The 27,706-nt window shown below is 44.2% G+C and overlaps 2 protein-coding genes across 3 annotated transcripts; one reads left to right on the plus strand and one right to left on the minus strand.

Moving 5' to 3' along the window:
* Positions 1–131: 131 nt before the first annotated feature.
* On the plus strand, positions 132–8,164 carry LOC140362920 (proteasomal ubiquitin receptor ADRM1-like). The gene is made up of 10 exons (XM_072449213.1): positions 132–191; positions 1,914–2,143; positions 2,511–2,627; positions 2,790–2,913; positions 3,004–3,090; positions 3,206–3,314; positions 3,999–4,237; positions 4,707–4,864; positions 6,357–6,459; positions 7,461–8,164. Exons 2-10 carry the CDS (start codon positions 1,934–1,936, stop codon positions 7,562–7,564), a joined length of 1,251 nt encoding a protein of 416 aa, XP_072305314.1. The 5' UTR covers positions 132–191; positions 1,914–1,933; the 3' UTR covers positions 7,565–8,164.
* LOC140362915 (CDK5 and ABL1 enzyme substrate 2-like) lies at positions 8,067–27,531 on the minus strand. 2 transcript variants are annotated; one of them, XM_072449206.1, is made up of 9 exons: positions 26,972–27,531; positions 26,783–26,875; positions 23,187–23,264; positions 20,324–20,423; positions 17,618–17,774; positions 16,928–17,022; positions 15,857–15,963; positions 14,789–14,993; positions 8,067–12,381 (listed from the first exon to the last, which is right to left on the minus strand). In XM_072449206.1, the coding sequence occupies exons 1-9, from the start codon at positions 27,508–27,510 to the stop codon at positions 12,241–12,243; spliced, it is 1,515 nt and encodes a 504-aa protein (XP_072305307.1). In that variant the 5' UTR covers positions 27,511–27,531; the 3' UTR covers positions 8,067–12,240. The 2 variants fall into 2 exon arrangements, with proteins under 2 accessions (XP_072305307.1, XP_072305308.1); XM_072449207.1 differs by lacking the exon at positions 23,187–23,264.
* Positions 27,532–27,706: the final 175 nt, after the last annotated feature.

The following is a 27,706-nucleotide window of genomic DNA, read 5'->3' on the forward strand; positions in this document are numbered from 1 at the left end:
TTGGCTCATTTACATTCATTTGGCCCGTGCGGCCAGAGCGTGCCTTTTCAACCTAACCTGAACGATACTGTTAGATTGATAGATAACCAAACCAATCACCGCTCGGCAACGTTTCCAATCAGCCAATCAGAACGCCTCTTCATCAAAAACCTGCCCGCAGCAGGTGACTGACCGACATCGGCGAGAAGTATGTAAGTATTATCCATCTATTCCTCATTTTGTGTCGGCCGTTTCGAGCGCACACGTTGCCAATTGAGATTTAAGATTAGATATCGTTGAAATACATTCCGCTCTGCGCGTTTTCGTCTTTTAATTTGCGGTTGCGGTTCAGAGATGCGGAGTCATCCACGCGCCTGGAGATGGAGAGAGCCGCTACATGAAAAACAGTGCTATAGTGCAACATTAGATTGTTGTAAATACGTGGAATGTGTTTCCATTTAGACCCAAGGATTTGAGGCATGTTACTGCAGAAATGTTGCTTTGTCTCGGACTGATGTAACCACTCACAATGGCACAATGATGTCATGTCTCTGTCTTGCTCTGCTTTTGATCACTGTTGTGTTTTAGGCTTGTAATCAATTGAGACTGGGAGATATTCAACAATGAATCACTATCAGCAGAAAAGACATTGTTTTTCCATCAGTAAAGGAGACAATGGTGGCCCCACATTGTCTAAGGTTTGCTCCCATTGTCTAAAAACAAGCTGAATATGAATTGTCAAAACAAGCATACTTCCATGACCTCTGGGGCCATGAGTTTGGGGGAACAGGACTAGGACAAAACTGTTGTTAAATTCCTCCATTAAACTCGCATTATAATTTCTCATTATTGTCAGTTGTTTTTCTTAATCAGTAGCTGGGACCAACGAAATATTTCCTGGGTTAAACCTTAAAAAAAATCTAGAGAAAGGCGAAAGCGTTCCTCCAAATGGGACAAAAAATTAAGCCCTGGTTCTAAATATATAGAAGTAACTATATTGAATCAGTGTTTTTTGTTTAGTTTTGTTTTACCAGTAGAAGCAATAAGTCGCATCTATACTCTATACATTTTAGTAAATACAATTATTTTCTTGCGCTTAGTCTCAAGGGGCAATTAATCTAATAGGACATTTAATTCAATTTTGAATTTAAAAAAAAAGGTCCCAAGATTTCGTCTGCTGTGTTCTGGGTAGCTCTGAAATGTTTAGATTTTAAATTCTCCACTCATTTGACAGAAAGGAACAGAGGAATGGGTTTTTGCTCATTTAAACCTAAAAAAAATGCAACGTCACATATAATGTTTACATGCCTTAGAGAAATCCGATGTGTCAGTTAATTAGTGGGTTTTTAAAGTACTTGTTGTATTTGGAAGACAAAGTACAATTCATTTTTAAAAGATCTCTAATTGTCCTTGTCAACAATCGGAAATAAATCAGAATAATCACACGGAACTGTTTACATGACATTTCAATAATCTAACGCCAGAAATCAGATAATGATCATTTGGATTTCTTACTGTCAGACCTGCACTTGAGTGTCATACAGTGACACGCTGCGGCTGCTCTCTGCCGCCCTCCTCAGACGTGTCACTGGCGTTACCGTGCCGTGTCTGGTCAGCTGATTTTAAACAGATTTTGGCGCAGTCTTTCTACTTTGAGCGGTAGGATGACAGCGCCATCTGCAGTCCGACCTCTTCAGAACTGCAGACAGGAGACAGTTGATAAGCCCCTTCATCCCGGTTTACAGTCTGGTTGGCGCGTTTCCAGCTCTGGGTGGTACTTGTTTCTGATTCTCCCGCTTGCAGTGCTAAAAAACAGATTAAAGTCAGTGTCCTGTTGGTCAAACCTGTTACTCAATCAATAGGAGCGTTTGGTACAGACGACACTACAGTACATGCTCCTTTTATCTCCATTTCCATTGCCCTTCTTCATGCAGACCCCGTCCCGCTGACCGCCATGGCGTCCGGAGCGCTGTTTCCCAGTCTGGTGTCGGGCTCGCGCGGCTCGTCCAGCAAGTACCTGGTGGAGTTCAGGGCGGGGAAGATGACGATGAAGGGCAGCACGGTGACGCCCGACAAACGCAAAGGACAAGTCTACATCCAGCAGACCGACGACTCGCTCATTCACTTCTGCTGGAAGGACCGGACCACAGGGAACGTGGACGATGTAAGGCGCTCAAACGGGCCAAACAAATGCATATGTGCTCAACGAAGGATATTCATGACCGTAGTTTTACATTAGACCAGATTTGTTTTACTCAAGTCTCGTTTTGAAGGTTTCACTGGGTCGTACACGCTAAAGTTCAAATATTGATGCCCATATAAGTACACGTTTCAGTCCTGGTTGAGACCTTGTTATTTCTAGACTGAGTTTCTCATAGTTTGGTACATATCTTCCACCCGATGCCGCTGTATAAAAATGGCTAATCTCAGTTATGTATTTCACAGACTATAATAAATACAGCAAATTTTAGTCATTTTAGTCATTTGATCCATGTCAGTTTCTTTGCCTGACCTGCTTTATTTGGTTTTAGGACCTGATCATCTTTCCTGATGACTGCGAGTTCAAAAGAGTGAACCAGTGCACCACGGGACGAGTCTATGTGCTGAAGTTTAAAGCAGGATCCAAGAGACTCTTCTTTTGGATGCAGGTACCAGATCTGACATGTCATATTTACCAAGCAAATCTCACAGTATATTCACATGGTATTCACAGCATATTCACAGCGTATTCATAGAGTATTCTTTTATTTATGCACTGCTGTTATAGTGTTCATTTTGATTAGTAAGTCCACGTGTAATTTTGTTTTCAGGAGCCCAAGACAGACAAGGATGAGGAGTTCTGCCGTAAAGTGAATGAGTATTTGAATAATCCTCCGATGCCAGGGGCCCTGGGCAGCGGCGGAGGAGGAGGACACGACCTGTCTGCTCTGGGAGGTAAAACTCCTGTACTTAAAGACTTTTACTATAGTTTTTAAACTTGTAGAAAGTCAAAACAAACTCTTTTTGTGTTTTTTTTTTGTGAAGGAGAGGGTGGCCTGCAAAGCCTGCTGGGAAACATGAGCCACAATCAGCTCATGCAGCTCATCGGACCCACTGGACTCGGAGGCATCGGTGCGACAAATACTGCAGCAGAGCATCAGATCTAAAACACATTTTCACAAAGATTATGTGCAGAGGTTTTTTTTCTCTGACAGATAAACAACAGGGGGTTTGTTTTGTACCTCAGGTGGTCTCGGGGCGTTGGCCGGTCCAGGACTGGCAAACCTGCTCGGCAGCAGCAGCAGCAGCAGTAGCAGCAGCAGCAGTGTTCCAGCTGCAAGTAACTCCTCCACAAGGTTTGTTTAAACTCACCATTCATTCAACCGTTTGTTTAGTAGTCGACAAGTCAGACATTATATTTTCCAATAGACAAACAATTATATCTATTATACATTGAGATTTAGACAATTTTATAATCAACCAAATAAAGGTTAAAATATGGTGAAGACTTCTACAGAATATTTACTCATAAAATCTGAAATTCTTTAACCTTTTATGACATTATGATTGAATAGTGTGCCTGTCTTTGTTATAAAAAGATTGATTCGATTACCATTATCAAAAATGGGGACATTCCAGTGTTGCAACACAGTTCAAGAACAGCAGAATAGAAACATTCATTAAAAAATCAAGATAAATGACTATTAAAAAGTAGCTAATAAGTAGCTATGATTATGTTTGTGCCCAGTCCATCATGGAACTGGGAATTGTACCAGAAATAATTCACGTACTGTAAACGCTTTTTGGATTAAAAGCCTTTGTCTCTAAATCTACGTAAAAAGTTTACATACCAATAGTACGGAAGTTTTATCTTATCTTATTCAAATTTGGTTCACATAACATTGATACATTGATGGTGTCCTTCACTAATCAAATAATGGTAAATAATTATTCATAAATAAATACAAATAAACATCGCAGAGTGCCGATAATTCTATATAAAAATACTATCCTATAAGTAATCCTTTTCCCCTCCACAGCCCTTCCACTGCCGTGACCCCGACCTCCAGCTCCACCGTCAGTCGTCTGGGCTCGTCTCAGGTGCCGACCACGCCAATCACTCCCTCTGCGGCCGCCGCTTCCTCCCCCCCGGCCTCCTCCCCTTCCACTCCCGCCGCGCCCCCCCTTTCTGCGGCAGCTGGCGGCGCTCAGCCCATCCAACTACGAGACCTGCAGAGCATCCTCGCCACCATGAACGTCCCGGCCACGGCTCAGGGAGGTAAAGGACAACATTCAACTGATACAGCTGTCGCCTCACAGGGCCACAGTGTGGAGCACTAAAGCAGGGACTAAAGCAGGGACTAAAGCAGGGACTAAAGCAGGGACTAAAGCGGGGACTAAAGCGGGGACTAAAGCGGGTCTAAAGCGGGGACTAAAGCAGGGACTAAAGCGGGGACTAAAGCGGGGACTAAAGCGGGTCTAAAGCGGGGACTAAAGCGGGGACTAAAGCGGGTCTAAAGCGGGGACTAAAGCGGGGACTAAAGCAACATGTTCTTTTTTGTCTTGGCTGTGTCCATATTATAGATGAAATCAAATAGAATAAATATTTCAGGTCTAAACTCAAGTTGAATCAATATAAAAGCCTAAAAATATTTCTCTTTTATTGCTTGGATCTTTATCTGTTACTGCACTGTCCAATGTAAAACAGCGTTAAATGGCTAAAGTCCCTCCCATCGTCTCTCTTGCAGTGGACTTGGCCAGTGTCTTGACCCCTGAGATCATGGCTCCGATCCTGGCTGACCTGGAGGTGCAGCAGAGGCTCCTGCCGTACCTGCCCTCTGGCGAGTCCCTGCTGCAGAGCCCTGAAGAGCTGCAGACCACGCTCACCTCGCCGCAGTTCCAGCAGGTCAGTCTGTAACTGGACCACAAGGTTTAGCTTTCTGTTGGTCAGTTTGTTGGGGCCAACGCAACCAAATATACATGGATATATATGCACTCTGGATGAGTTCACATGTCCTGATTTAAGGATATTAATCTAGACTTTTTCACCAGTTTAGATCAAATTGTTTGATTGACCTTGATTATTTTACGTTGACTTGCTTCATTGTGTGTCTTCTTAATAAGTTAAGAACATTTGACTTTTCCCAGTGCCAAATTTATTTTCTTACTTTAAGATAAATTAAAGGGGGTATGGACGATTTTTCGGCGATTTGAGAACGCAGGCGGAAGTGCCCATGCCCACTCCCCCGTGCGGACTGATACAACACACACGTGCGTTTGTTTATTAGCGCAACGGAGCGCATCGCATCGCTCGTCTCCCGCAGATTTCTGTCCACTTCTGCGTCAGCTCGAACTGTCTTTCTCCGTCTTCATTTTGCCCCGTACACTGAGGGAACTATATTATGATAGATCCATGCGCTTAGGCACGTGGGGACGAACCGCACGTGGCTGCAGGTGAGCGATAGGTGCGTTTTATGATTGATACGTGGCAGGTCAAATGATTTATCCACGCCACGAGGAAATATGACAAAAAATTTGCTGAAAAAAATCGTCCATTCCACCTTTAAATTATGTCAAAATCCCATAACCATCTCATCTGGATTATCTATTCAAATCCAGAATAAAATTCTGAATTCAAGTTTGATTAATGAATTATACTGTTCGATATAATTATTGCTCAAACTGCAATACAATAGAATGAATGTTAATGCGTGCGGCCGGTGGCAGAGTGCAGCACATATGCCGCTCACTGGGGTCGGCCGCCCAGCTCTCCATTTCCTGCTCACGGTCCTGTCTAACAAACACCATGGGCCAAAAAAGTCAAGAGATATTTTTTCAAAAATAATTATTTATCATTCTTGTATTTATTTTTCTTAACAGCTTTTTTATGGCCGTCATAGCAGTTTTGGTTTCTATTGTTTTTGCCTTTTGTGGATAAATATTGTAATTTCCACAACCGCAATACAGTTCTGCACAGGCTGGTTTAGCAAACATATCCTAAAGCTTAACCTTTTAGCTTAAATAGCTGTTCCTAAACCTGAACACTGAAAGAATAGATCCTAAACATAAGTGAAGAAATTTGCTCGGCTAAATAAGTTTGAAGCATTCGATATTAGTTACTCGCCACAACACTAATAAATGAACCCTCCAATGATGATGCACAGGCTAAAATTAAATTGAGATCCCTAGAACGGATGCTTGCAGAAAAAGTAGAGTAACTGGTTTTAGAAGCACGATGTAACCTCTCTGTTCTAACCCGAACCCACCTGCTCGTCTCCATTAAGATGTGATTGTTTTGCCGGGAATAATCCACTGTACCGCATTAAACTTGACTATCATGTATTTATCCAATATTACATTTGCTCAAAAATACTTAGGCACGTGTCTTGTGTCTCCAGGCTCTGAGCATGTTCAGCAGCGCTCTGGCGTCGGGGCAGCTCGGCCCGTTGATGAATCAGTTTGGTTTGCCCCAAGAGGCCGTGGACGCAGCCAACAAAGGAGGTGAGAGAGACGCTTTCACATGTTCATCCAAATACAACATTATCAACTCAACATCCATCTTTATCATGTCGAACTGTGGTCACATTTCATGCCACTAAACACTTTGATTTCAATATTAAGAAACAGATGTACATATTGTATGTTTTTTTACTTGAAACTGGTGGTGGTCTCTTTTTCAGTTTTTAAATATAGAGCAGAGAGACAAAAACAGGACCAGAGAGAGCAGGAGAATTAAACCAATAAGAAAAAAGGTAGTGAGAGGCGTTAAAAGAAACTTAAGGCACATTTTGTCTAAAACAAAAGGCCGTGGCTGCAGAGCCGCAGTGCGGTCAAATTGGCCCAGCAGTTTCAGGAACCGCGGCACTGCCCTATAGCCTCATGGCTAACCTTAACCCTAACCTTAACCCAGCGCGGTCAAATAGCGCAGCAGTTTCAGGAGCTGCGGCACAAAATAGCATGGCAGTTTCGGCCGCGCGCCGCGGCTCTGTAGACACTCCCATAACAAAAAGCATTGTGTTTCAAGTCCTTAAAACTTTAAATGAAGTCAGTCAATGTGATCCTTTTCATTTTAGGAGTTCAGTTATGCGGTCCAGTGCTTGGCTGTTGGATCTGTTTGTGTCATCCATTTCTTTGTGATTCCATTGAGATTTTCCCATTCTTCATCTGTCAAAACGGCTCTTTCCCACTTACTTTTACTGGTGTCTTTCAAATGGAGGAAGCTCATGATGATATGATTATTATAATACAAAACAAAGGGCCTATTCTGTTGCCATGGCAATAAAAATTTATTGAGCAACAGGCACTGTTGGTCTAAAACTCCTTTTAAATATACTGTACATACACTATATACAATAAGTCTTCAGGAAAGCAAGTATTGTCCTAATTTTGTATACATTTTTCAAGATTTACAGCTTTATTAGTTTCGATATCAGTTTAGATGTGTTTAATAGGACAGTATGAGATGATCATGATTTTAAAGGTGAATCTGATTGTGGTTCCAGATCTGGAGGCTTTTGCCAAAGCGATGGAAACTGAGACCAAGCCCGACCAGGACGGACTCAGCAAAGACAAGAAAGACGACGATGAAGATATGAGTTTGGACTAGTAATATAAATACACATTTAAAACCGGGATGCAACAATACTGGCTAAGACAAATATTCATGAAAGTTTGCTACGTATAGATCGCTGTTAAGTTCCCAGTGGATTTTACTAGACTAAACGGATAATGCTTTGCTCCTTTTCAGTGAAATCAGGAAGAAATACTGAAATACTCTGTTTAAAGTGTACTGCGTAGCTTTTCTGGTGTCTCCAGGGAGATGTAACCACTTCTTGCATTCTAGTTACAGGGTTTTTTATTGCAAAGAAAATACCTCGACTGCATTCACACTGATCACTCGCCTCTCCACAGATCTGACCTGCGCTTAATGTACGAGCGTAGCATCTCCAGAGTCTAGCACCAGAAAAGTTAATAATGTACCTTTTTTTTAAACCATTAAATATACAGCTACATTTCAGTATTGTTACATCCCGATGTGTTATTTATCAGGATAAATCTGTCTGTTCTATCACAAAAGAAACTATGAACAAACGGCACTTCCTGAAGTATAATTGAAACGTTCATATATTTATTGCATTGTAAGGTCAGTAACACCACAGCAAACAAATATGAAGTGTCTTTTACCATTAAATCATTGCTCAAATAATGTTTAAATAGTCTTCATTTTGGAATGGTAAATAGTCACATTTGACACCACAGTATTCTCAGCATGGGCAGAATTCCATTGACACAGAAAACATTAGCAAGAACAATAACCACAGACGTGTGTCAGTAGAAACATTTAAAACAAATAAAGTCTTCAGCACTAAAGTCAGTAGAATCCAAGTGCAGTGAATTGTACCTTTCATAGTGTGAACTGTATCGAGTGGCACAAGACAATCATTACAATGTCATAAATAATAACTTCTTTGGATTTCCTAGGTGTCATTCAAAACAGAATTCCTGAGAAAAGAAAATATGGCACAAACTGAGAACAGACATTTTGGCAGCGCTGGAAAGTAACAGGACAAAAGAAAAACGCTGTATTTAAATACTTTCGGGTGTCATGTTTATAAGGCGTGCATCTGGTCATGAAAACTCTAAACTTGAGCCTTGTATTTTAAGTACATTTTACCAGTGGCATACGCTCAGGGCGATCAAGGCAATCATTGGCCAATAAAATCACCATGTGTCACAACTATATTTAAATTGTTTTCCGGAATATATCCAAATAAAACCAGTTTTCCCCTCACTTCTGCTGCTGAAGACAGTGTTTTTGGTGACCTCTACAGGCCGCTGAGCAGTACTGCTTTTCTACTCCTACTTAAAAAGGCGTAATGGACGTTTTTTTGAAGTGCGCATGCCCCCTGTGCGGAAGCAGAGAAGCCTCGCGGTTAGACGTGCGTTTGCTTTTTAGCACGACGGATCGCATCGCATCTCATGTCTCCATAGATCCATCCATCCATTTTCTGCCGCTTTATCCGGGGCCGGGTCGCGGGGGCAGCAGTCTGAGCAGAGACTCCCAGACTTCCTTCTCCCCAGACACTTCCTCTAACTCCTCCGGGGGGATCCCGAGGCGTGTACTGGGTCTTCCCCGGGGCCTCTTCCCGGTGGGACATGCCTGAAACACCTCCCGAGGGAGGCACCCAGGAGGCATCTGGAACAGATGCCCAAGCCACCTCAGCTGGCTCCTCTCGACGTGGAGGAGCAGCGGCTCTACTCCGAGCTCCCCCCCGTGTGGCCGAGCTCCTCACCTTATCTCTAAGGGAGCGCCCAGCCACACGGCGGAGGAAACTCATTTCAACCGCTTGTATCCACGATCTTGTTCTTTCGGTCACTACCCAAAGCTCATGACCATAGGTGAGGGTAGGAACGTAGACCGACCGGTAAATAGAGAGCTTTGCCTTTCGGCTCAGCTCCCTCTTTACCACAAGGGTCCGATGCAGCGACTGCATCACTGCAGCCGCTGCACCGATCCGCCTGTCGATCTCACGCTCCATCCTTCCCTCACTCGTGAACAAGACCCCGAGATACTTGAACTCCTCCACTTGGGGCAAGGACTCCCCACCCACCTGAAGAGGGCAAGCCACCTTTTTCCGGTCGAGAACCATGGCCTCGGATTTGGAGGTGCTGATTCTCATCCCAGCCGCTTCACACTCGGCTGCAAACCGTCCCAGTGCATGTTGCAGGTCCGGGTTTGATGGAGCCATCAGGACAACATCGTCTGCAAACAGCAGAGATGAGATCCTGTGGTCCCCAAACTGGACACCCTCCGACCCCTGACTGCGCCTAGAAATTCTGTCCATAAAAATTATGAACAGAACCGGTGACAAAGGGCAGCTCTGGCGGAGTCCAACATGCACTGGGAACAGGTCTGACTTACTGCCGGCAATGCGAACATAGCTCCTGCTCTGGTCATACAGGGACTGGACAGCCCTGAGCAAAGGGCCCCGGACCCCGTACTCCCGGAGCACCCCCCAAAGGACACCCCGAGGGACACGGTCGAAAGCCTTCTCCAGATCCACAAAGCACATGTGGACTGGTTGGGCAAACTCCCATGCGCCCTCGCGCACCCGATGGAGGGTATAGAGCTGGTCCAGTGTTCCACGACCGGGACGAAAACCACTCTGCTCCTCCTGAATCCGAGGTTCGACTATCGGTCGGATTCTCCTCTCCAGTACCTTGGAATAGACCTTACCCGGGAGGCTGAGGAGTGTGATCCCTCTGTAGTTGGAACACACCCTCCGGTCCCCCTTCTTGAACAGAGGGACCACCACCCCGGTCTGCCAGTCCAGAGGCACGGTCCCCGACCGCCACACGATGTTGCAGAGACGTGTCAACCAAGACAGTCCTACAACATCCAGATACTTTAGGTACTCAGGGCGGATCTCATCCACCCCCGGAGCCCTGCCACCGAGGAGTTTGCGAACAACCTCAGTGACTTCAGCTTGGGTGATGGATGAGCCAGCCTCCGAGTCCCCGGTCTCTACTTCCTCTTCGGAAGACGTGACTGAGGGATTAAGGAGATCCTCAAAGTATTCCTTCCACCATCTCCAGTCGAGGTCAGCAGAACTCCACCCGCACCATAAACGGTGTTGGTGAGACACTGCTTCCCCCTCCTGAGGCGCCGGACGGTTTGCCAGAATTTCTTTGGTGCCGACCGATAGTCCTCCATGGCCTCCCCGAACTCCTCCCAGGCCCGGGTTTTTGCCTCTGCGACAGCGGCTCGCTTGGCCTGCCGATACCTGTCGATGACCTCCGGAGACCTACAAGCCAGAGTGGCCTGATAGGCCTCCTTCTTCAGTCTGACGGCATCCCTTACTTCCGGTGTCCACCACCGGGTTCGGGGGTTGCCGCCACGACAGGCACCGGAGACCTTGCGACCACAGCTCCGAGCAGCCGCATCAACAATGGAGGCGGAGAACATGGTCCACTCGGACTCAATGTCCCCAGCCTCCCCCGGGACATGGGAGAAGCTCTCCCGGAGGTGCGAGTTGAATACCCTACTGACAGAGGGATCCACAAGACGTTCTCAACAGCCTCCGTAGATTTCAGTCTTAATTTTGTCCCGTACACTGAGGGAACTATATTATGATAGATCCATGCGCTTAGACACAGGGAAAGGTGCTGCTCTCCTGGGGACGAGCCACACGCGGCTGCAGGTAAGCAGTAGGTGCATACTATGATTGATACGTGGCAGGACTAATCGGCAGTCCACGCCACAAGGAAATGACTCAGATTTGGCACCAAAAAATCGTCCATTACGCCTTTAAGTCAGCTGAGGGTTTGTTTTTACTGCATACCTCAATACGTATCACATAAAAAAAAACAGTTACAGGAGCCAAAGAACACTAAACAAAATTGGTTACTTCTTCCACCGCTGCTTTTCAGTTTCAACACCAACCTTGTTTGGACGGATGAATAAAAAAATCATTTAGCATCACACACACACCACAGTGACAACAGTGACATTTAGAAGCATTAAAAGGTCACTTCTCTAGATACATTAAACTGGTGTCACAGGATTCAATAAAAAAAAATACAGTATTTAATCAAACTCTACAAATAAATAAGATTCAAACTGTGCAATGAGTAAAAAGGTGCAGATGACAATGGGTTCTGACAAAGAATTGTACCAAAAATACATTGAGTCACCATATTTATATTTAAATAAAAGCACAAGTAACGTGCCGAGTAAACTCTAACATAGAGCTCATGAGGGCCAACAACAGAACATCACAAATGCTGAATCAAAAAGAATCCATCGATACAAAAACACGCCAGAGGTCCGGCTCAAACTGCAGAAAACCCCGTGTGAGACCAAAAATAAGACAACTGTATCCGTATGAGCAGACTTAATGAAGAAAAAGCCACTTGGGTCAAACCCAGAGCTTAAAGGGTGCACTCTGTCACTTTTCTGGATGGTCATGGGTTCGCTCTCTGCTATTGCTCTGCTGGAATGTTCCACAGCATTACACGTCAATGACGTGTGTCGATTTCATAGCCACTAAAATACCTTAAAAACTCTGCAAGACACATTCTGTGGAACATCCCATAACATCTTTTTGAGGACTGGACCAGATTTATGATGGGGTCGGACCAGACCCAGACCCAGACCGGGCACAGCCGTGTATCAACTTCTGCATTTCAAAACCCCATTGTACCTGCAACAAGCAATGAGTTCTGAAAGGTCTGGAGTGGTTTTGTGAGGTTCCGGACCGTTCTTCTGGTCTCTAAAGTGTCCTACCCCTGCTGCACCAGTCTGCGGTAGTGGGGCATGACTTTACTCTCGGGGAGGTAAAGTCCCATCTCCAGCGCCACCAGAACCGGAAACTCCAGAGGAATCAGCTCGCGCCTGTTGATCCGGAAACGCTCCTCCAACTTCTGCTCAAGACAAAACATGTGAGAAATACAATGCAAGCTATTGGATTATGTTTGAATGGAGAAGAGGGGCAGGTCAAACTATGAATGATGTGAGAAGTTAAAGTGAGATTACAGACTCAATCACTAATTAAATGATTGCCTTTTAAAAAAAAAAAAAAAAAAAAAAAATCGAAGGATTTAAAAAGCCTCCTCCATCAGAGAAATATCCAAAAGGAAATTGGACCCCTTTTAACACCTGTTTGTGACAGCTTCATTATCCCACTATATTTAAACTACACTAAATCTACATGTCAACAATACATTTTATGGCATGATGTCACACTTTAACACTACAACTAAACAAATGCTACAGTAATACTAAAACACGGGGATTTTAAGCTCTTATTTAAGTCTTTCAGTAATCTTACAACAAATAAGACTATTACACATGATTACAACGTCTATAGGCCTACATGGGGTTAACACAATATTTTGGAGGGATGAAATTTAGAACCGTTACCATAGCAACTGAGATTTAAAACCAGATTATTTTGTAATGGTCTAAAGTCCTAAAAATGGCACCTATGACAAACTGAGGGACTAGTCAGATTCCTGACACGTTACAATTTAAAATGTCGCCCTAATATGTTTTAGTGTGTGATCCATAGAACAGAAACATAAGACACTACATGATCTAGAGCTGAGAGATGTAGATGCTGCAGTCAACCAAAACAAATACTTCTTGGTTTATGGAGGATTGTATCGTCTCGTCTCTGTAGCAGTTTTTTAAACTTTAGTTAAATAACAAAGTTGGAAGATTTTGTGCTTTTAGTTCCTGAGCTCCCAAGTTTTTTAAGGTGTAATCAGTAATGATCAGATCAGTTTTACACAACTAGTAATTATACACAACACCTTCTGCTGGATATTAACTATTCAAAACAATAATATATAATTTAAAAGTACTCAAAATGGAGCTATTATAGGTTCAAGTATCTTGTTTTATCCAACATTTTGAGCACTTTTTCCCCATTTAAAAGATGTAATGTTTTGTTAATTGCCGTGCCAACAGTCCTAATGTTTAATCTGAAACCCACGGATGTGACTACAGAAGTGTGATGTCATCTGAAACCCACGGATGTGACTACAGAAGTGTGACGTCATCTGAAACCCATAGATGTGACTACAGAAGTGTGATGTCATCTGAAACCCACGGATGTGACTACAGAAGTGTGATGTCATCTGAAACCCACGGATGTGACTACAGAAGTGTGACGTCATCTGAAACCCACGGATGTGACTACAGAAGTGTGATGTCATCTGAAACCCACGGATGTGACTACAGAAGTGTGACGTCATCTGAAACCCATAGATGTGACTACAGAAGTGTGATGTCATCTGAAACCCACGGATGTGACTACAGAAGTGTGATGTCATCTGAAACCCACGGATGTGACTACAGAAGTGTGACGTCATCTGAAACCCACGGATGTGACTACAGAAGTGTGACGTCATCTGAAACCCACGGATGTGACTACAGAAGTGTGACGTCATCTGAAACCCACGGATGTGACTACAGAAGTGTGACGTCATCTGAAACCCACGGATGTGACTACAGAAGTGTGACGTCATCTGAAACCCACGGATGTGACTACAGAAGTGTGACGTCATCTGAAACCCATGGATGTGACTACAGAAGTGTGATGTCATCTGAAACCCACGGATGTGACTACAGAAGTGTGACGTCATCTGAAACCCACGGATGTGACTAAAGAAGTGTGACGTCATCTGAAACCCACGGATGTGACTACAGAAGTGTGACGTCATCTGAAACCCACGGATGTGACTACAGAAGTGTGACGTCATCTGAAACCCACGGATGTGACTAAAGAAGTGTGACGTCATCTGAAACCCACGGATGTGACTACAGAAGTGTGACGTCATCTGAAACCCACGGATGTGACTACAGAAGTGTGACGTCATCTGAAACCCACGGATGTGACTAAAGAAGTGTGACGTCATCTGAAACCCACGGATGTGACTACAGAAGTGTGACGTCATCTGAAACCCACGGATGTGACTACAGAAGTGTGACGTCATCTGAAACCCACGGATGTGACTACAGAAGTGTGACGTCATCTGAAACCCATGGATGTGACTACAGAAGTGTGATGTCATCTGAAACCCACGGATGTGACTACAGAAGTGTGAGGTCATCTGAAACCCACGGATGTGACTACAGAAGTGTGACGTCATCTGAAACCCACGGATGTGACTACAGAAGTGTGATGTCATCTGAAACCCATGGATGTGACTACAGAAGTGTGATGTCATCTGAAACCCATGGATGTGACTACAGAAGTGTAATGTCATCTGAAACCCACGGATGTGACTACAGAAGTGTGATGTCATCTGAAACCCCGTCTCTTACGTCGATGAGCTGTTTGACCTCGGGCTTCCTCAGATCGCTGCTGATCTTGGCCGCCAGCAGCACACACGCGGCCACCACCAGCTTCCTGTTCTGCTTGTTCAGGCGATCCTGCAGCACCAGCTTCTCAAAGTAAACAAAAGCCATCGCTATGGTAACCGGCTGCAGACCGCACTCCTCGCTCACAGCGCGCATTTCCCTCTTCAGGCTGAGGCAGAACAAAGAGGCTGTTAGTTTGATGAAAGAAAAGCATGAAACGAAGAGAGCTGTTGCTGTCGAGTTTGAAGTATTAAACATGTGGAGTAAAAGGAATGATAAATAATCAAATAATTGCACAGCCCCACATTATTTTGATAAGTTTATAAAAATACAAAAAGTAAATAAGATGCAAAAAAAATCTAGTTTCATCTCTTTGACTGTACATAATGATGAGGGTCTTTATTCATGTAATCCTCCTCCAATATCTACATCTACCCTTTGTTTTGTTGTTTATGATTTTTTTGTCTTGTACAGAAACACCATTTGAATCAACTTTATTTCCCTGGTCATTTTCATATCTATACTTTTGTTTGTCATCATAAATGTACTTAGGCACTTTTTACTTTTCAGTCCAGTTCAAAAATGTAGTAAAGTGGGAAGTACAGAACCTGCTCTCAAATTTAGTAAACTATGTAAAAATACTTTCAAAAGTGACGGAAGTACAGCACGATGAGGGGTCGCGTCTAAAACAGCTTAATCACTTTTTAACTGCGGTTGATCTTGTATTCAAACCCATTTCTTTTAGGGAGTGTCTGCAGTGCCGCGGCGCACGGCCAAACTGTCATGTTATTTTTGTGCCGGCCGCGCGCCGCGGCTCCTGAAACTGCTGCGCTATTTGACCGCATTTTAGCGCCGTTTTAGACCGCGGCGGGTTAAGGTTAGGGTTAAGGTTAGGATTAAGGTTAAGGTTAGCCATGAGGCTATAAGGGAAGTGCCGCGGTCCCTGAAACTGCGCGGTCATTTGAACGCGCCGCGGCTCTCCAGCCACGGCCTTTCTTTTATACATATGAAGTAGAGCAGATACAATAGTACCTTCTTATTTTGCTGAGTGTGAGCTTGATGTTGGGAAACTTGTCCTTGAAGGTCTCGTTCATGTCCTTCTTCAGGTCTGAAGGCTTCACGTACTCGATAACAGTCGTCTGCAGAAAAACAGGTGGAGAGTTCATTTGAGCCGCTTCAGCCTGAATAAAGTGTTTGTCCTGTGATAAGAGCTGTAGAGGCGCGTTTAGTAACAGCTCGCTCACAATGAACCCCTCACTTATGTTTATAGTTCAGGACAAAAACGTGTGAGAGGTCAGTTGTTTTATGACACTGCAGTATATGATAAACTAAACTATTAATAACATCTGATATTGTTGATTAAAATAAATGTCAACCTCAGCACGCTTCCAAAATTGGCACAGATTATCCTTTGAATTAAAATGTCAATGAAGTGTGAAGCTTTGCCAAATGATTATACTGTATTGCCTCAGTAAAACAGTAAAAGTGTGTTCATTATCCAGATGCATTTTAAACATTTATTTTTAACATTTTAGTGGTGCTTTAATTACTCACCACGAGGGATCATTAGGTTAATTGATGATACAATCGTAAGACCCAAAGAATGATAATTGTGATTCGTGGCCATCAAGCAGAATTAAGTATTTTTTGTTCAATATACAGCCCAACAAATAGACCTAAATGTAAAGAACTTTATCTGGCCGTTTTTGGCTCATTTCTGTCTTGCAGTTGCTGGTCACAAACTTGAAGAACAGTAACGTGTCAGACACTAGAATGACAGAAAATTAAAGATTTCACTGTTTGATCACAGCCCCAATATTTGTTAAAAAGTTATGTTTTCCCCCAATAATCGTAACACTAAAATTAGGATTTGTGACATCCCTGACTCACCACAAGGGATTATTATTAGGTAAAACTATTCATCTTGCCGTTTCTGTCAAATTAATCATTCAGAAAGTTTGATTTCATGAAGCGGGCTGCGGGCAACATACTGAGGAGCGGTAACGTGTTAAGAAAAGAAAATGTAGGAGTCTATTGTCGTTTGTTACTATGTTAATCATTTTGACAATACTCGTTACACTACAATATGAAATGTGGACTCACCACATACGATGCAAAGGTGAGCACTCTCTTGTGTCTCCCACAGGGCCACTGGGGGTCACTCAGCAGGTTGGGGTCATATTCTGTCTCGTCAGAGTCTGTAAACACAAACCACAGTCAGACCTTCAGGCTCAGGGCCACTGAGCACATCAGCTACAACAGAAACATTTTAGCTCCAAATCCAACATCACGGTCGAGTCTAAAGACCTCTCATTAAGTGTTTCAGTCAATATTAGGTCTGTAAAGTAATGTAAAGTAGTCAGCGTTTACCTTCGTTGACCAGTTTAACTATTATATATATTGTTTAGCAATTTCTATTGTTCATCAAGACGTTTTAAATACATTATTCGCCAAATAAATGGTCGAAATATGGTGACTGAAGGTGTGTGAATAGAGAATAGTTACGAGTAAAATGTATTCTAGATGAAAATCAGAAATTGTCAATGCTTTTTTGGACATTTTGATTTAATAATGCCACTAAAGGTCTTCTTGCGTCTGTTTGAGTCTATTTAGTCCAGATTAAACTGATAAAAAAGTTTTTCAGTCGACTCCGCACAATCGCACTATCAGTGGCCAGGATTACACTTGAGGAATAGTTATGTAACAGAAATGTACATATGTTAAACCCGTTGTGTGTGGTAAGAGTATCCGTCTCCACTAAACACTCGACACCTTAAAGGAGCTGTTACGTACTTGCGTCCTGTGATCCAGAGCTTGGGACTCGGGGCGTGTAGTTTTTTTGTTGGTTGTTGCCGCGGAAACGTGTCTGAGGCGTTTGGGTGGTCTCCGGGAGGCTTTTCTGTCTCACCAGAGCGTTGGTCGGGAACAGGAACTCGGCGTACGAGACGGTCTGAGAGAAGGAAAAATATATATTATGGACGCTATAAGAAGAACATGAAACACAAACTGAATCAGCCTCATTTTCATGGTAGAAAAGGCTTCAAATGTAGTCATCTGGACAAGATTTTATTCATTATTTTGTTTGACTGCAATTCTGGAAGTCATTTTCAATCAAATTATTTTTTTGAGGAGCTAGAAAATCCTTCTTGGAACAGAACTGGTGGATTCAGTCACAACCCAACAGTTTACAAGTACACTCTAAAGCCTCAGTTGACACCAAACAGTCAAATGCAGGTTCTTGGCAGCCGTGAGGGAGAGGTTGGCAGAGAAGAGGGTAAAACGGTCCAAAACTAGTCCAGCATGTAAACAAGATGAGAAAGTAGCTCTCCTCAGACCAGTGCCGTAATATGCAACTGAGTCTCATGTTTTTGTAATTTTTACTTAGAACCTTGTCATAATTCTTTATAACGTTTCAAACTGCACTTCACCTCGGTGTAGATTGTAGAGCGATGCAGACTTCAGGCAAGTACATTCCCCACAATGCATTTCACTGAGAGGTTTTGCAACACTTAGCTACCTTAGCAACTTAGCAGCGAGCGAGTTGAACTGATAATGTTTTAATAAGTATGCGACTAAAGCAGCAACACTGTAAACACATTAAGCCCATTTTTGTTTGAGGCCAATTCAGCAAATGATCCAAACTAAACTGAGCTGCAGTTTATCATTACACTGACAGCTGTTTTACGCAGCACATTCACAACGCTCTGAATTTGGACTGTCCCAGTGTTTATCTCCCCTGCGCCAGGGGCAACAGGGCAGGGCAAATTTACTTGAAACTGACACCATTTTCTGACGGTTTAATCAATAATTTAAGGTGCTTTCAGGTAACATTATCTGTCAAATCCTATTTAGGTGTATTTAAATGGTTGCTAGATGTAGTGGCCAGCGGCCCTGTGCCACTAGACTGGGTTAAATATGTCAGGGCGTGTGGACTCATGTATTTAGTGTAGTATCCTTTTATTGGCCCCTGTTGCCATTTTCAACACCTACACAACAACCACACACTGTATGGCCCCCCCATGTCGCCCTGAGACCACCATCATTAGGCCTTAAATAGACACCTGCCCACACCTAGACAAGCCCCAACGCTACAGCGCCACACAGTGGCTGGAGGTGCATGCTACATGTAAAAGACCTCAATATGGCCCTTACACAAGGAAACAGTCCTCCAATGTCACATCTGCTCCTCATGTCCAACCAGGAAGTGTGGATATTGATCAAATTATTGTCAAGTCTGTGTCCTATTCATCATGAGTCAAGACGATCTTGCTGCATATGGGTCACAATGAACTATTCTACTAACTATTACATTACAAGCTTCATCAAAATTGACAAACTGAAAAGGCAAAAACCTTAAATATAATCCTGATCCCAACGTTTGAGTAAAATGTGTACTCTACCGGTGTCATCTGCACTTTAAGATTGAAAATGTCTTTGAAATGGCAGTCGGAAAGTCTGTCCAGATTTGAACCCTTCTCCACCACAAAGACTTTGACTTTAACTAACTCAATTTTCAAACTATTAGATTTCAACCAGTCACCATTTTAACTGTATCAATCAACCTATAATTCAATCTTGAAAACATTTTGGGGGCACTGGTGGGTACTTTTCGTAACTTTCAGGGGGTAGAATAATCATATATTTATGACCCTTTATTGATAATTATTTTCTTAAATGTTTCATCAGTTCTGTATTTATTTGGACCTGCTAAACTGGTCTTCAACATTATCATTCATCACTATGTTTTCTGTACACACATATTGCACTTCAGATTGTGTTACTGTGACAGGCCGAGTTAGATCTATACATGGAGCTGATCCTGGTTTAATCCTTGTTTGAGCCCAGTTTAGTCCTGGTGTAGACTTGGTTTGGTTTGGTCCCCATTTGGTCTAAATGTTGATGTGCTGTTTGTGCAAGAGTGACCTTTACCTTAGTGTAGTCAGCCTGGTGAAGGTTGTGTTTTGGATAAAATGACATGACTCAAAAAAGCTCAGAGACTTTGTGGAGGCATAATATTTTTGAAATTTGATTGTAAACTGATTAATCACCGAAATCCTTTTGGTAATTACATTTTGCTGGGAGGTGCTCAGAGCTAGATCCCAGTGCAATACACGTCTGAAGAAGCAGTTCAACAACAACCTCGCCTCTGTGTGGAGTGGGCTCCGGCTTCTCACCAATTACAAGCCCAGAGCCCCCCATGCTGCAGACGACCGGAAACTGGCTCAGCAACTGTCACTTTAACTATAATGTAATCACTCACTGCCCTGTTCACTTTCTACTCTACTTCTCTAAATTCAACCGTACATTTTGTGTACGTAGTAAGACTATTTTTATCCTATAGCAGATTTAAATTGTTTTCTTTTTGATTTTATATAAGTTGTTTTATCATTGTTTTATGGTGTGCCAAATCACCAAAGAAAGTGTTTGAGAATTATGTTAATTAGCAATGGCAATAAAACTTTTCTGATTCTGAAATGTTTTAGTGTCGTTTAGTTTTACCTTTCCAGTCACGTCGGGCTCCATCCCCTCCAGCGACGGCATGAGGTCCGCGGTGGCCACAGAGGAAAGTCTCTGTCTGTGAGCGTCTGGTTTAGCCTCGCTAGGGAAGACAAGTCGTGAGAAAATGTAGGGCGGGGAAAAGAAGCGTGTAGGGCTGAGGAAGAGAAGCGTGTAGGGCTGGGAAAAGCAAGTAGGGCTGGGAAAGGCATGGGAAAGGCAAGTAGGGCTGGGAAAGGAAGCGTGTAGGGCTGGGGAAAAGCAGCGTGTAGGGCTGAGGAAAAGCAAGTAGGGCTGGGAAAGGAAGCGTGTAGGGCTGAGGAAAAGAAGCGTGTTGGGCTGAGGAAAAGAAGCGTGTAGGGCTGAGGAAAAGAAGCGTGTAGGGCTGGGAAAAGCAAGTAGGGCTGGGAAAGGCATGGGAAAGGCAAGTAGGGCTGGGAAAGGAAGCGTGTAGGGCTAGGAAAAGAAGTGTGTAGGGCTGGGGAAAAGCAGCGTGTAGGGCTGAGGAAAAGCAAGTAGGGCTGAGGAAAAGAAGCGTGTAGGGCTGAGGAAAAGCAAGTAGGGCTGGGAAAGGAAGCGTGTTGGGCTGAGGAAAAGAAGCGTGTAGGGCTGAGGAAAAGAAGCGTGTAGGGCTGAGGAAAAGAAGCGTGTAGGGCTGAGGAAAGCGTGTAGGGCTGGGAAAGGAAGCGTGTAGGGCTGAAGAAAAGAAGCGTGTAGGGCTGAGGAAAGCGTGTAGGGCTGGGAAAGGAAGCGTGTAGGGCTGAGGAAAGCGTGTAGGGCTGGAAAAGGAAGCGTGTAGGGCTGAGGAAAAGAAGCGTGTAGGGCTGAAGAAAAGAAGCGTGTAGGGCTGAGGAAAAGAAGCGTGTAGGGCTGAGGAAAAGAAGCGTGTAGGGCTGAGGAAAAGAAGCGTGTAGGGCTGAGGAAAAGAAGCGTGTAGGGCTGGGAAAGGAAGCGTGTAGGGCTGGGAAAGGAAGCGTGTAGGGCTGGGAAAGGAAGCGTGTAGGGCTGAGAAACGAAGCGTGTAGGGCTGAAGAAACGAAGCGTGTCGGGCTGAGAAAATGAAGCATGTAGGGCTGAGAAAATGAAGCATGTAGGGCTGAGAAAATGAAGCATGTAGGGCTGAGGAAAAGAAGCGCGTAGGGCTGAGGAAAAGAAGCGCGTGGGGCTGAGGAAAAGAAGCGCGTAGGGCTGAGGAAAAGAAGCGCGTAGGGCTGAGGAAAAGAAGCGCGTAGGGCTGAGGAAAAGAAGCGCGTAGGGCTGAGGAGAAGAAGCGCGTAGGGCTGAAGAAACGAAGCGCGTAGGGCTGAAGGGCTGAAGAAAAGCAGCGCGTAGGGCTGAAGAAAAGCAGCGCGTAGGGCTGAAGAAAAGCAGCGCGTAGGGCTGAAGAAAAGCAGCGCGTAGGGCTGAGCAGCGCGTAGGGCTGAGGAAAAGCAGCGCGTAGGGCTGAGGAAAAGCAGCGTGTAGGGCTGAGAAAAGAAGCGTGTAGGGCTGAAGAAACGAAGCGTGTAGGGCTGAAGAAACGAAGCGCGTAGGGCTGAAGAAACGAAGCGCGTAGGGCTGAAGAAACGAAGCGCGTAGGGCTGAGAAAAGAAGCGCGTAGGGCTGAAGAAACGAAGCGCGTCGGGCTGAAGAAACGAAGCGTGTCGGGCTGAAGAAACGAAGCGTGTCGGGCTGAAGAAACGAAGCGTGTCGGGCTGAAGAAACGAAGCGTGTCGGGCTGAGAAAATGAAGCGTGTAGGGCTGAGGAAAAGAAGCGTGTAGGGCTGAGGAAAAGAAGCGCGTAGGGCTGAGGAAAAGAAGCGCGTAGGGCTGAGGAAAAGAAGCGCGTAGGGCTGAGGAAAAGAAGCGCGTAGGGCTGAGGAAAAGAAGCGCGTAGGGCTGAGGAAAAGAAGCGCGTAGGGCTGAGGAAAAGAAGCGCGTAGGGCTGAGGAAAAGAAGCGCGTAGGGCTGAGGAAAAGAAGCGCATAGGGCTGAGGAAAAGAAGCGCGTAGGGCTGAGGAAAAGAAGCGCATAGGGCTGAGGAAAAGAAGCGCGTAGGGCTGAGGAAAAGAAGCGCGTAGGGCTGAGGAAAAGAAGCGTGTAGGGCTGAGGAAAAGAAGCGCGTAGGGCTGAGGAAAAGAAGCGCGTAGGGCTGAGGAAAAGAAGCGTGTAGGGCTGAGAAATGTGACCAAAAATCATCAGGATGCTTTTTTTCTTACATATTGATTAATTGGGATTGTGGAATTTGATTTGATCTCATTAAAAACAAAAATGCCTTTCAATATTATTTTCCGAAATATAAAGCTCATTACCATTTAACACATAAAATTATTAAACTAAGTTTAAACTCCAAACCACACGCTTTTACTGACAGAATGGACTTGAGCAAAGCTGCTCATCGACAATTAGAAATTATCTTGATTATAATTGAATTAATTGCACCGACTAATAAGCATGGGAACTAAAAGTGTAATTGCTCATGAAAAACAGACACCATTAAAGCTCATTTTAAATGTAGGCCTTACATTAGATCAACATCATATTACAGGTTGTGGTGCATTGTACAGGTCATGAACAGCTTAATGGGAGAATCACTTTTATGATCTCATAATTTTCTTCCAAATTCTTCCTCAGCAGACCGACTAAATCAAACAGAGCTTGTTGATTCAATGTCCCAGTATACTGACCATCCATCCTCACCCTAACACAAGCCAGTACAATTAGGAAGCATGGTTAGTATTTTCAGAGCAGCACAATGCGATTATCCTCCATTAGAACAGTTAGCGTGCTATTACTGCTGTAACGTGTAACTACAGTGTTTCTGGACGGTCCCCACAGTGACGATGACAGACAGATGACACAGGAGATGGGATGGAGCTCTTTGTACCTGAGGTGAGCACTCTCTCCATAGGGCAGCACTGAGAAAGCGGCATAGAGCGACCTCTTGGCACAAATCAGCATGATCCTGGGGACACAGCAGTACAGGCAGACGTGACACATGACAGGCGACACACATCACATCTACAGAACCACGGACTCTCATACTTTAGTTTGATGTCTCTCTATGTTAGTGAGCGTGCGGTCAAACGACAGACAGTCAAGCGCCTCCACACTGAGCCACTGTCACTCCCATCGGGTGTTAGAATGTCTCATGTCTGACCTCAACGAAGACATCGCTACATCCTTTAGGCCTGTCGTCATGTTCAACCAACTATTGTATCTTGTTAAATGTGTGATTGATGGGACTGGGATTGAATGAGCAGCCATTTCATTCCATCATTTGCAAGATGTCAAGTTTTTAGGTTAATCGATAATTGTGATTATTCAGGTCAAAATATAAATCGTAAGGACCAAAAAATTATAATCATGACAATTTTAGTAGAACATTTAAGTATTTTTGTTTAAATTTATATTACAAAAAATTGGCTTAAATGTAAATAACTTTTTTCTGGCTTTTATAGTCATATTTAACTTTATTTTGTCATTCAGAAAGTAAAATTTTCTAGAGCCAGTCACAAACTGGAGTAAAAGTAACTGGGAATGAAAGAAAATGTCACTGTTTAGTTGCAGTCGCAATACTTGAATAATTGTTTAATCGTGATGTTTTTCCTCACAATAGTCGTAACATTGATATTGTGACATCCCCATTTGCAAATGAAAGAGTTTATGAAATTTGAAGCTAAACTACATGTGATAGAAACTATTATATGGTGCATAATTCAAGGGGGATTCAGGAATACTGGCTCTTCTCACAATCATTATAAAGTTTAAGAATCAGAAAACAACCACTTGTAGTTTTAGGAAGAAAGGGAAAAGCAACAAGCAACATCACTGAGATGTTTCCAGTTCCTATTCAACTTCACATATTTCCTTAACCAACAGAAAACTAACCCAACTGAATCGACCAATCAAGGGTTTAACAATCGCACAAAAAAGCTTACAAGGACCTAGTCAGATTTTGATTTTAAATAAACGTTCAACTCAAAATCAAGCAGATTTTGCAGCCTGCACCGGGACACTCCGCAATAAAACAAGCCTGACACAAATCTTATGATACATTAGAATGATGTGACACATGTAAAAATGCAACATGTATTAAACATGCAGCGGGGACATGGGATGTGATGGATGGCATCAAACAAAGAGAAAAACTGCTAATTTATTTGGATTATCTCATATATTATTATTATCAAAGTTTGAGAAGTGCTCATATAAAGCACAGTCTATTTTCACTGAGTAACACAGTCTGAGGGCCACATCAGCTCTCATGCCCCGGAGGTATTTTAGTCCCATTTGTCACTGGTGTTACTTCACTGTCGATGCAACGTGGTGTTGGATTTCCACACTGCACCTTTTGAGGCATGTGCTAAGCTTCTGAGGGTGATTAAATACACTGCTGGGGCCAAACTGTGAGCAGTGCCAGCAAGGCCGGCCCAGCCAATAAGCGAACTAAGCAGCCGCGTAGGGCCCCGAGGCGTTAAAGAGGGCCCCCAATCTGGCAACCCGTCTTATGCGAAGTGCAAGCGCAGCGGGCGCCACTAGTGTAGTAGCGCTGCTGGCGCGGCAGCGCACACAGCGGTAACATAACGCACAAACCGCATTTATTTTTAATGACAATCTGGCAACCAAGACACCAAACTTGCGCTGATTGGTCAACTTCATTGTGCGCGAGCAGAACGAGAGCAAAACATAAACACAACAGAACGTGGTCCTCATGTCCAGAGGAATATATCTCCTGGTGCCGAAAAACGAAAGAAGAAACTTCTCGACGATGTAAAGAAACTGCAAACTCAACAACACTCTCCAGGTATTGAATTTATCTTACAAAGAGACGGTTAATGCTGCTGTTTGAAACAACACGATTCTGTCACGTTTGTTCGCTCAGACTGGAGGCGACGAGAGCTCTGCCCCGCGCACAATATGTGTCTGAATGAAAGATAATAAGCTTAACATTTACACCAGCTGAGGCCGGGGAGGGGCGTCTATGGCCCGGTCACTAAGAGGCGGAGATCCGGTCCGGACGAGCGCCGTCTCGTCCAGAACCTCTGACGTGAGACTTTGGAGTGAACAGTGTGTGGCCCCTGTCCCGGGCCCCTGTCCCTGTCCCTGTCCCTGTCCCGGGCCCCTGTCCCGGGCCCCTGTGCAGCCTCAGTTAGAGATGAGCGGGTTTGACTTTGCGTCCCTCTCTCTCACATCACCATGTGTGAGATCAATCGTGACTCGTGATGTCCGTTTTACTTTGACTTCTTAACGTGGAATGTGAGGAACGTAAAGGTTTATGCACGTAAGGTCCATCAGCCAATCACATTGCAGCATTGTTTCATGCAGGAGTCCAGTGTGTGATGTTGAGATAAGAACAAACATTTATATTGTAATTCACTTGTGATAGAGCAATAAAACATTTCAATTTATTTAAAAAGCATCATTACACTATTTGTTATAAATTATAATAAATTGATAGTGAAAAATAACCAGACATATTATGATTACGTCTGTTATAGAATAATACTGTATATTTTTATATAAAAGTGGCAAAGTTGCAGAAACGCAGTCTCTTCATTATAGCGAGGTTTGGACCTTCACTTCTAGTTCTGTTCATTCTCTGGGAATAACATGTTTGCACTGTTTTATCAGTGTTAATTGTTAATCAAGCAATGCGTATGCCATTTGTTTAATCCAAAATAACTTGTTTTGTCACTTTGGCAAGAAGGAACAGTTGGGAGCAGTAAAAGATAAATTAGTATGGATAACTATTACTTTTACATTTTCAGTTAAAATGAATCAATTTGACCATAATTATTTTTCATAGCCAATATTGTATTGAGTAATTAAGTACACTAATGTATTAATAACTGGCTTTAGTCATTTTCTCCTGGCACAGTTTCATCACATCATCATTTTATAGCATTACAACCTCAACATTTTACTCTTACTTTAGCTGGCTGGACCACATTAAAATGCAGCAGAAGACCCAAAAAAGGTCTGAAAATTTCTGGGGGAGAGCCCCCAGACCCCCCTGTTCATTAATTTAAACTAATGTGCTACTAATGTGGCTGTAGACCCTTAACGCCCACAAATACGCCTAAAAACATATCTGGGACGTGTGTTATTTGTACAGGGAGTAGAGGTGATGTCAGCGGAATACCATTGTGTTGCATTGTGGGATTTAAGTTAGCAATATTTGAGCTTGTGAGGTGTTGAGAATAAACTAACTGGCAAACGGATGCCCTGGCGTTTTAGTGCGCTTTGTTTGCGTTGAAGAAAGTTCCCATATGTGAATTGTTTACTGACAATGGCAATAAAACTGATTCTGATGACGTGGTGAGGGGCCCCCAAAAATGTTTTCGCTTAGGGCCGGCCCTGAGTGCCAGTGATAAGCAGCTTATTACAACACCAGCAGAGGCCACTGCAGAGTGAGAGTGTTTCTACAGCAAACTCTGTTTCCTTTCCAGGGAAACCCGTGTTTGTGTGCACATCACTCACCTGCATCCTCTGGTGTCATACTGCCTAATACTCCGGATGAAATGGACCTTCTTTGGCGCCTTGGGTCCAGGAGAACCAGAAACATTTCTTGACCTGAAAAACAGGAAATGAAACAAACACGTTTTGTGTCTGGCCGGTTCCTCTTAAGGATGCACGTGTAAACAAAGGCTAGGACAGATCTTATCTCACCTTCTCTGTGGGTCCAGGACAGGAGCCCCACTGCCCGGGGCCGGGCTCAGAGCCGGACCGGACTTGCCCCGGGCACATGGCTGCGGTCCCACGGACACGGGAGACACGGGGATTTCAGGAAGCAGAGGCTCGACCGCAGTTCCGCCCTCCAGAAACACCTCGTTTGCGCTGTTGGTCCATGGTCCGGGAGACGTGACCAAAGACGGTCTGGGCGGACAGAGCACCGAGACACCGGAGACACTGGAGGAAGAGCCACTTCCGTCCGCGCAGGGCTCGGTCACCTGTGCGCCGCTGCCTCGGCTCCCGGCGGCGGCTGAAGACACAGACTCGCTACTGTCTCGGTCCCGCGTCTCTTCGGCCGTTGTGTGAGCCGGGTTTGCGTCGCTCCGCTCTCGCGGCGGCCGTCCATCGAGAGAGATGTTAGTGAGGAAAGAGAGCGCGGCCTGTCTCCGCCGCGAGTCTTTCGCTTTCCTCCGCTGCTCGTGGGTTTTCGGTGTTTTGCTGCTGTTTGACTGCTGTCCGCACACGGCGGTCGCCATTCCTCTTTGAGCCGAGGCTGCGGAGCCGGTACAGCTGCTGAGACCGTCCGCGCCCCGTGATTGGTCCAGACACACGGAAACGTGTTACTACACGCACCTGATTGGCTGAGATATAAATATGCCAACATATGCTGAAACTCAAGCGGTGATTGGACGAAGAACAGGAAAAACCCTGATCTAAACCAAAATGTTAAAA

Source organism: Eucyclogobius newberryi, unplaced genomic scaffold (genome assembly GCF_026437365.1).
Source record: "Eucyclogobius newberryi isolate DKJ021-1_F unplaced genomic scaffold, fEucNew1.0.hap1 SCAF_17, whole genome shotgun sequence".
Taxonomy (NCBI): Eukaryota; Metazoa; Chordata; class Actinopteri; order Gobiiformes; family Gobiidae; genus Eucyclogobius; species Eucyclogobius newberryi.

Coding starts and splice junctions, on each gene's coding strand:
- LOC140362920 (XM_072449213.1), top strand. CDS start 1,934: ATGGCGTCCGGAGCGCTGTTTCCCAGTCTGGTGTCGGGCTCGCGCGGC. Junction 3,091..3,205: donor CACTGGACTCGGAGGCATCG/GTGCGACAAATA, acceptor TTTGTACCTCAG/GTGGTCTCGGGGCGTTGGCC. Junction 4,238..4,706: donor CCCGGCCACGGCTCAGGGAG/GTAAAGGACAAC, acceptor TCTCTCTTGCAG/TGGACTTGGCCAGTGTCTTG.
- LOC140362915 (XM_072449206.1), bottom strand. CDS start 27,510: ATGGCGACCGCCGTGTGCGGACAGCAGTCAAACAGCAGCAAAACACCG. Junction 20,424..23,186: donor GGAGAGAGTGCTCACCTCAG/GTACAAAGAGCT, acceptor TGTCTTCCCTAG/CGAGGCTAAACCAGACGCTC. Junction 12,382..14,788: donor AGGTCAAACAGCTCATCGAC/GTAAGAGACGGG, acceptor TGTCTTGAGCAG/AAGTTGGAGGAGCGTTTCCG.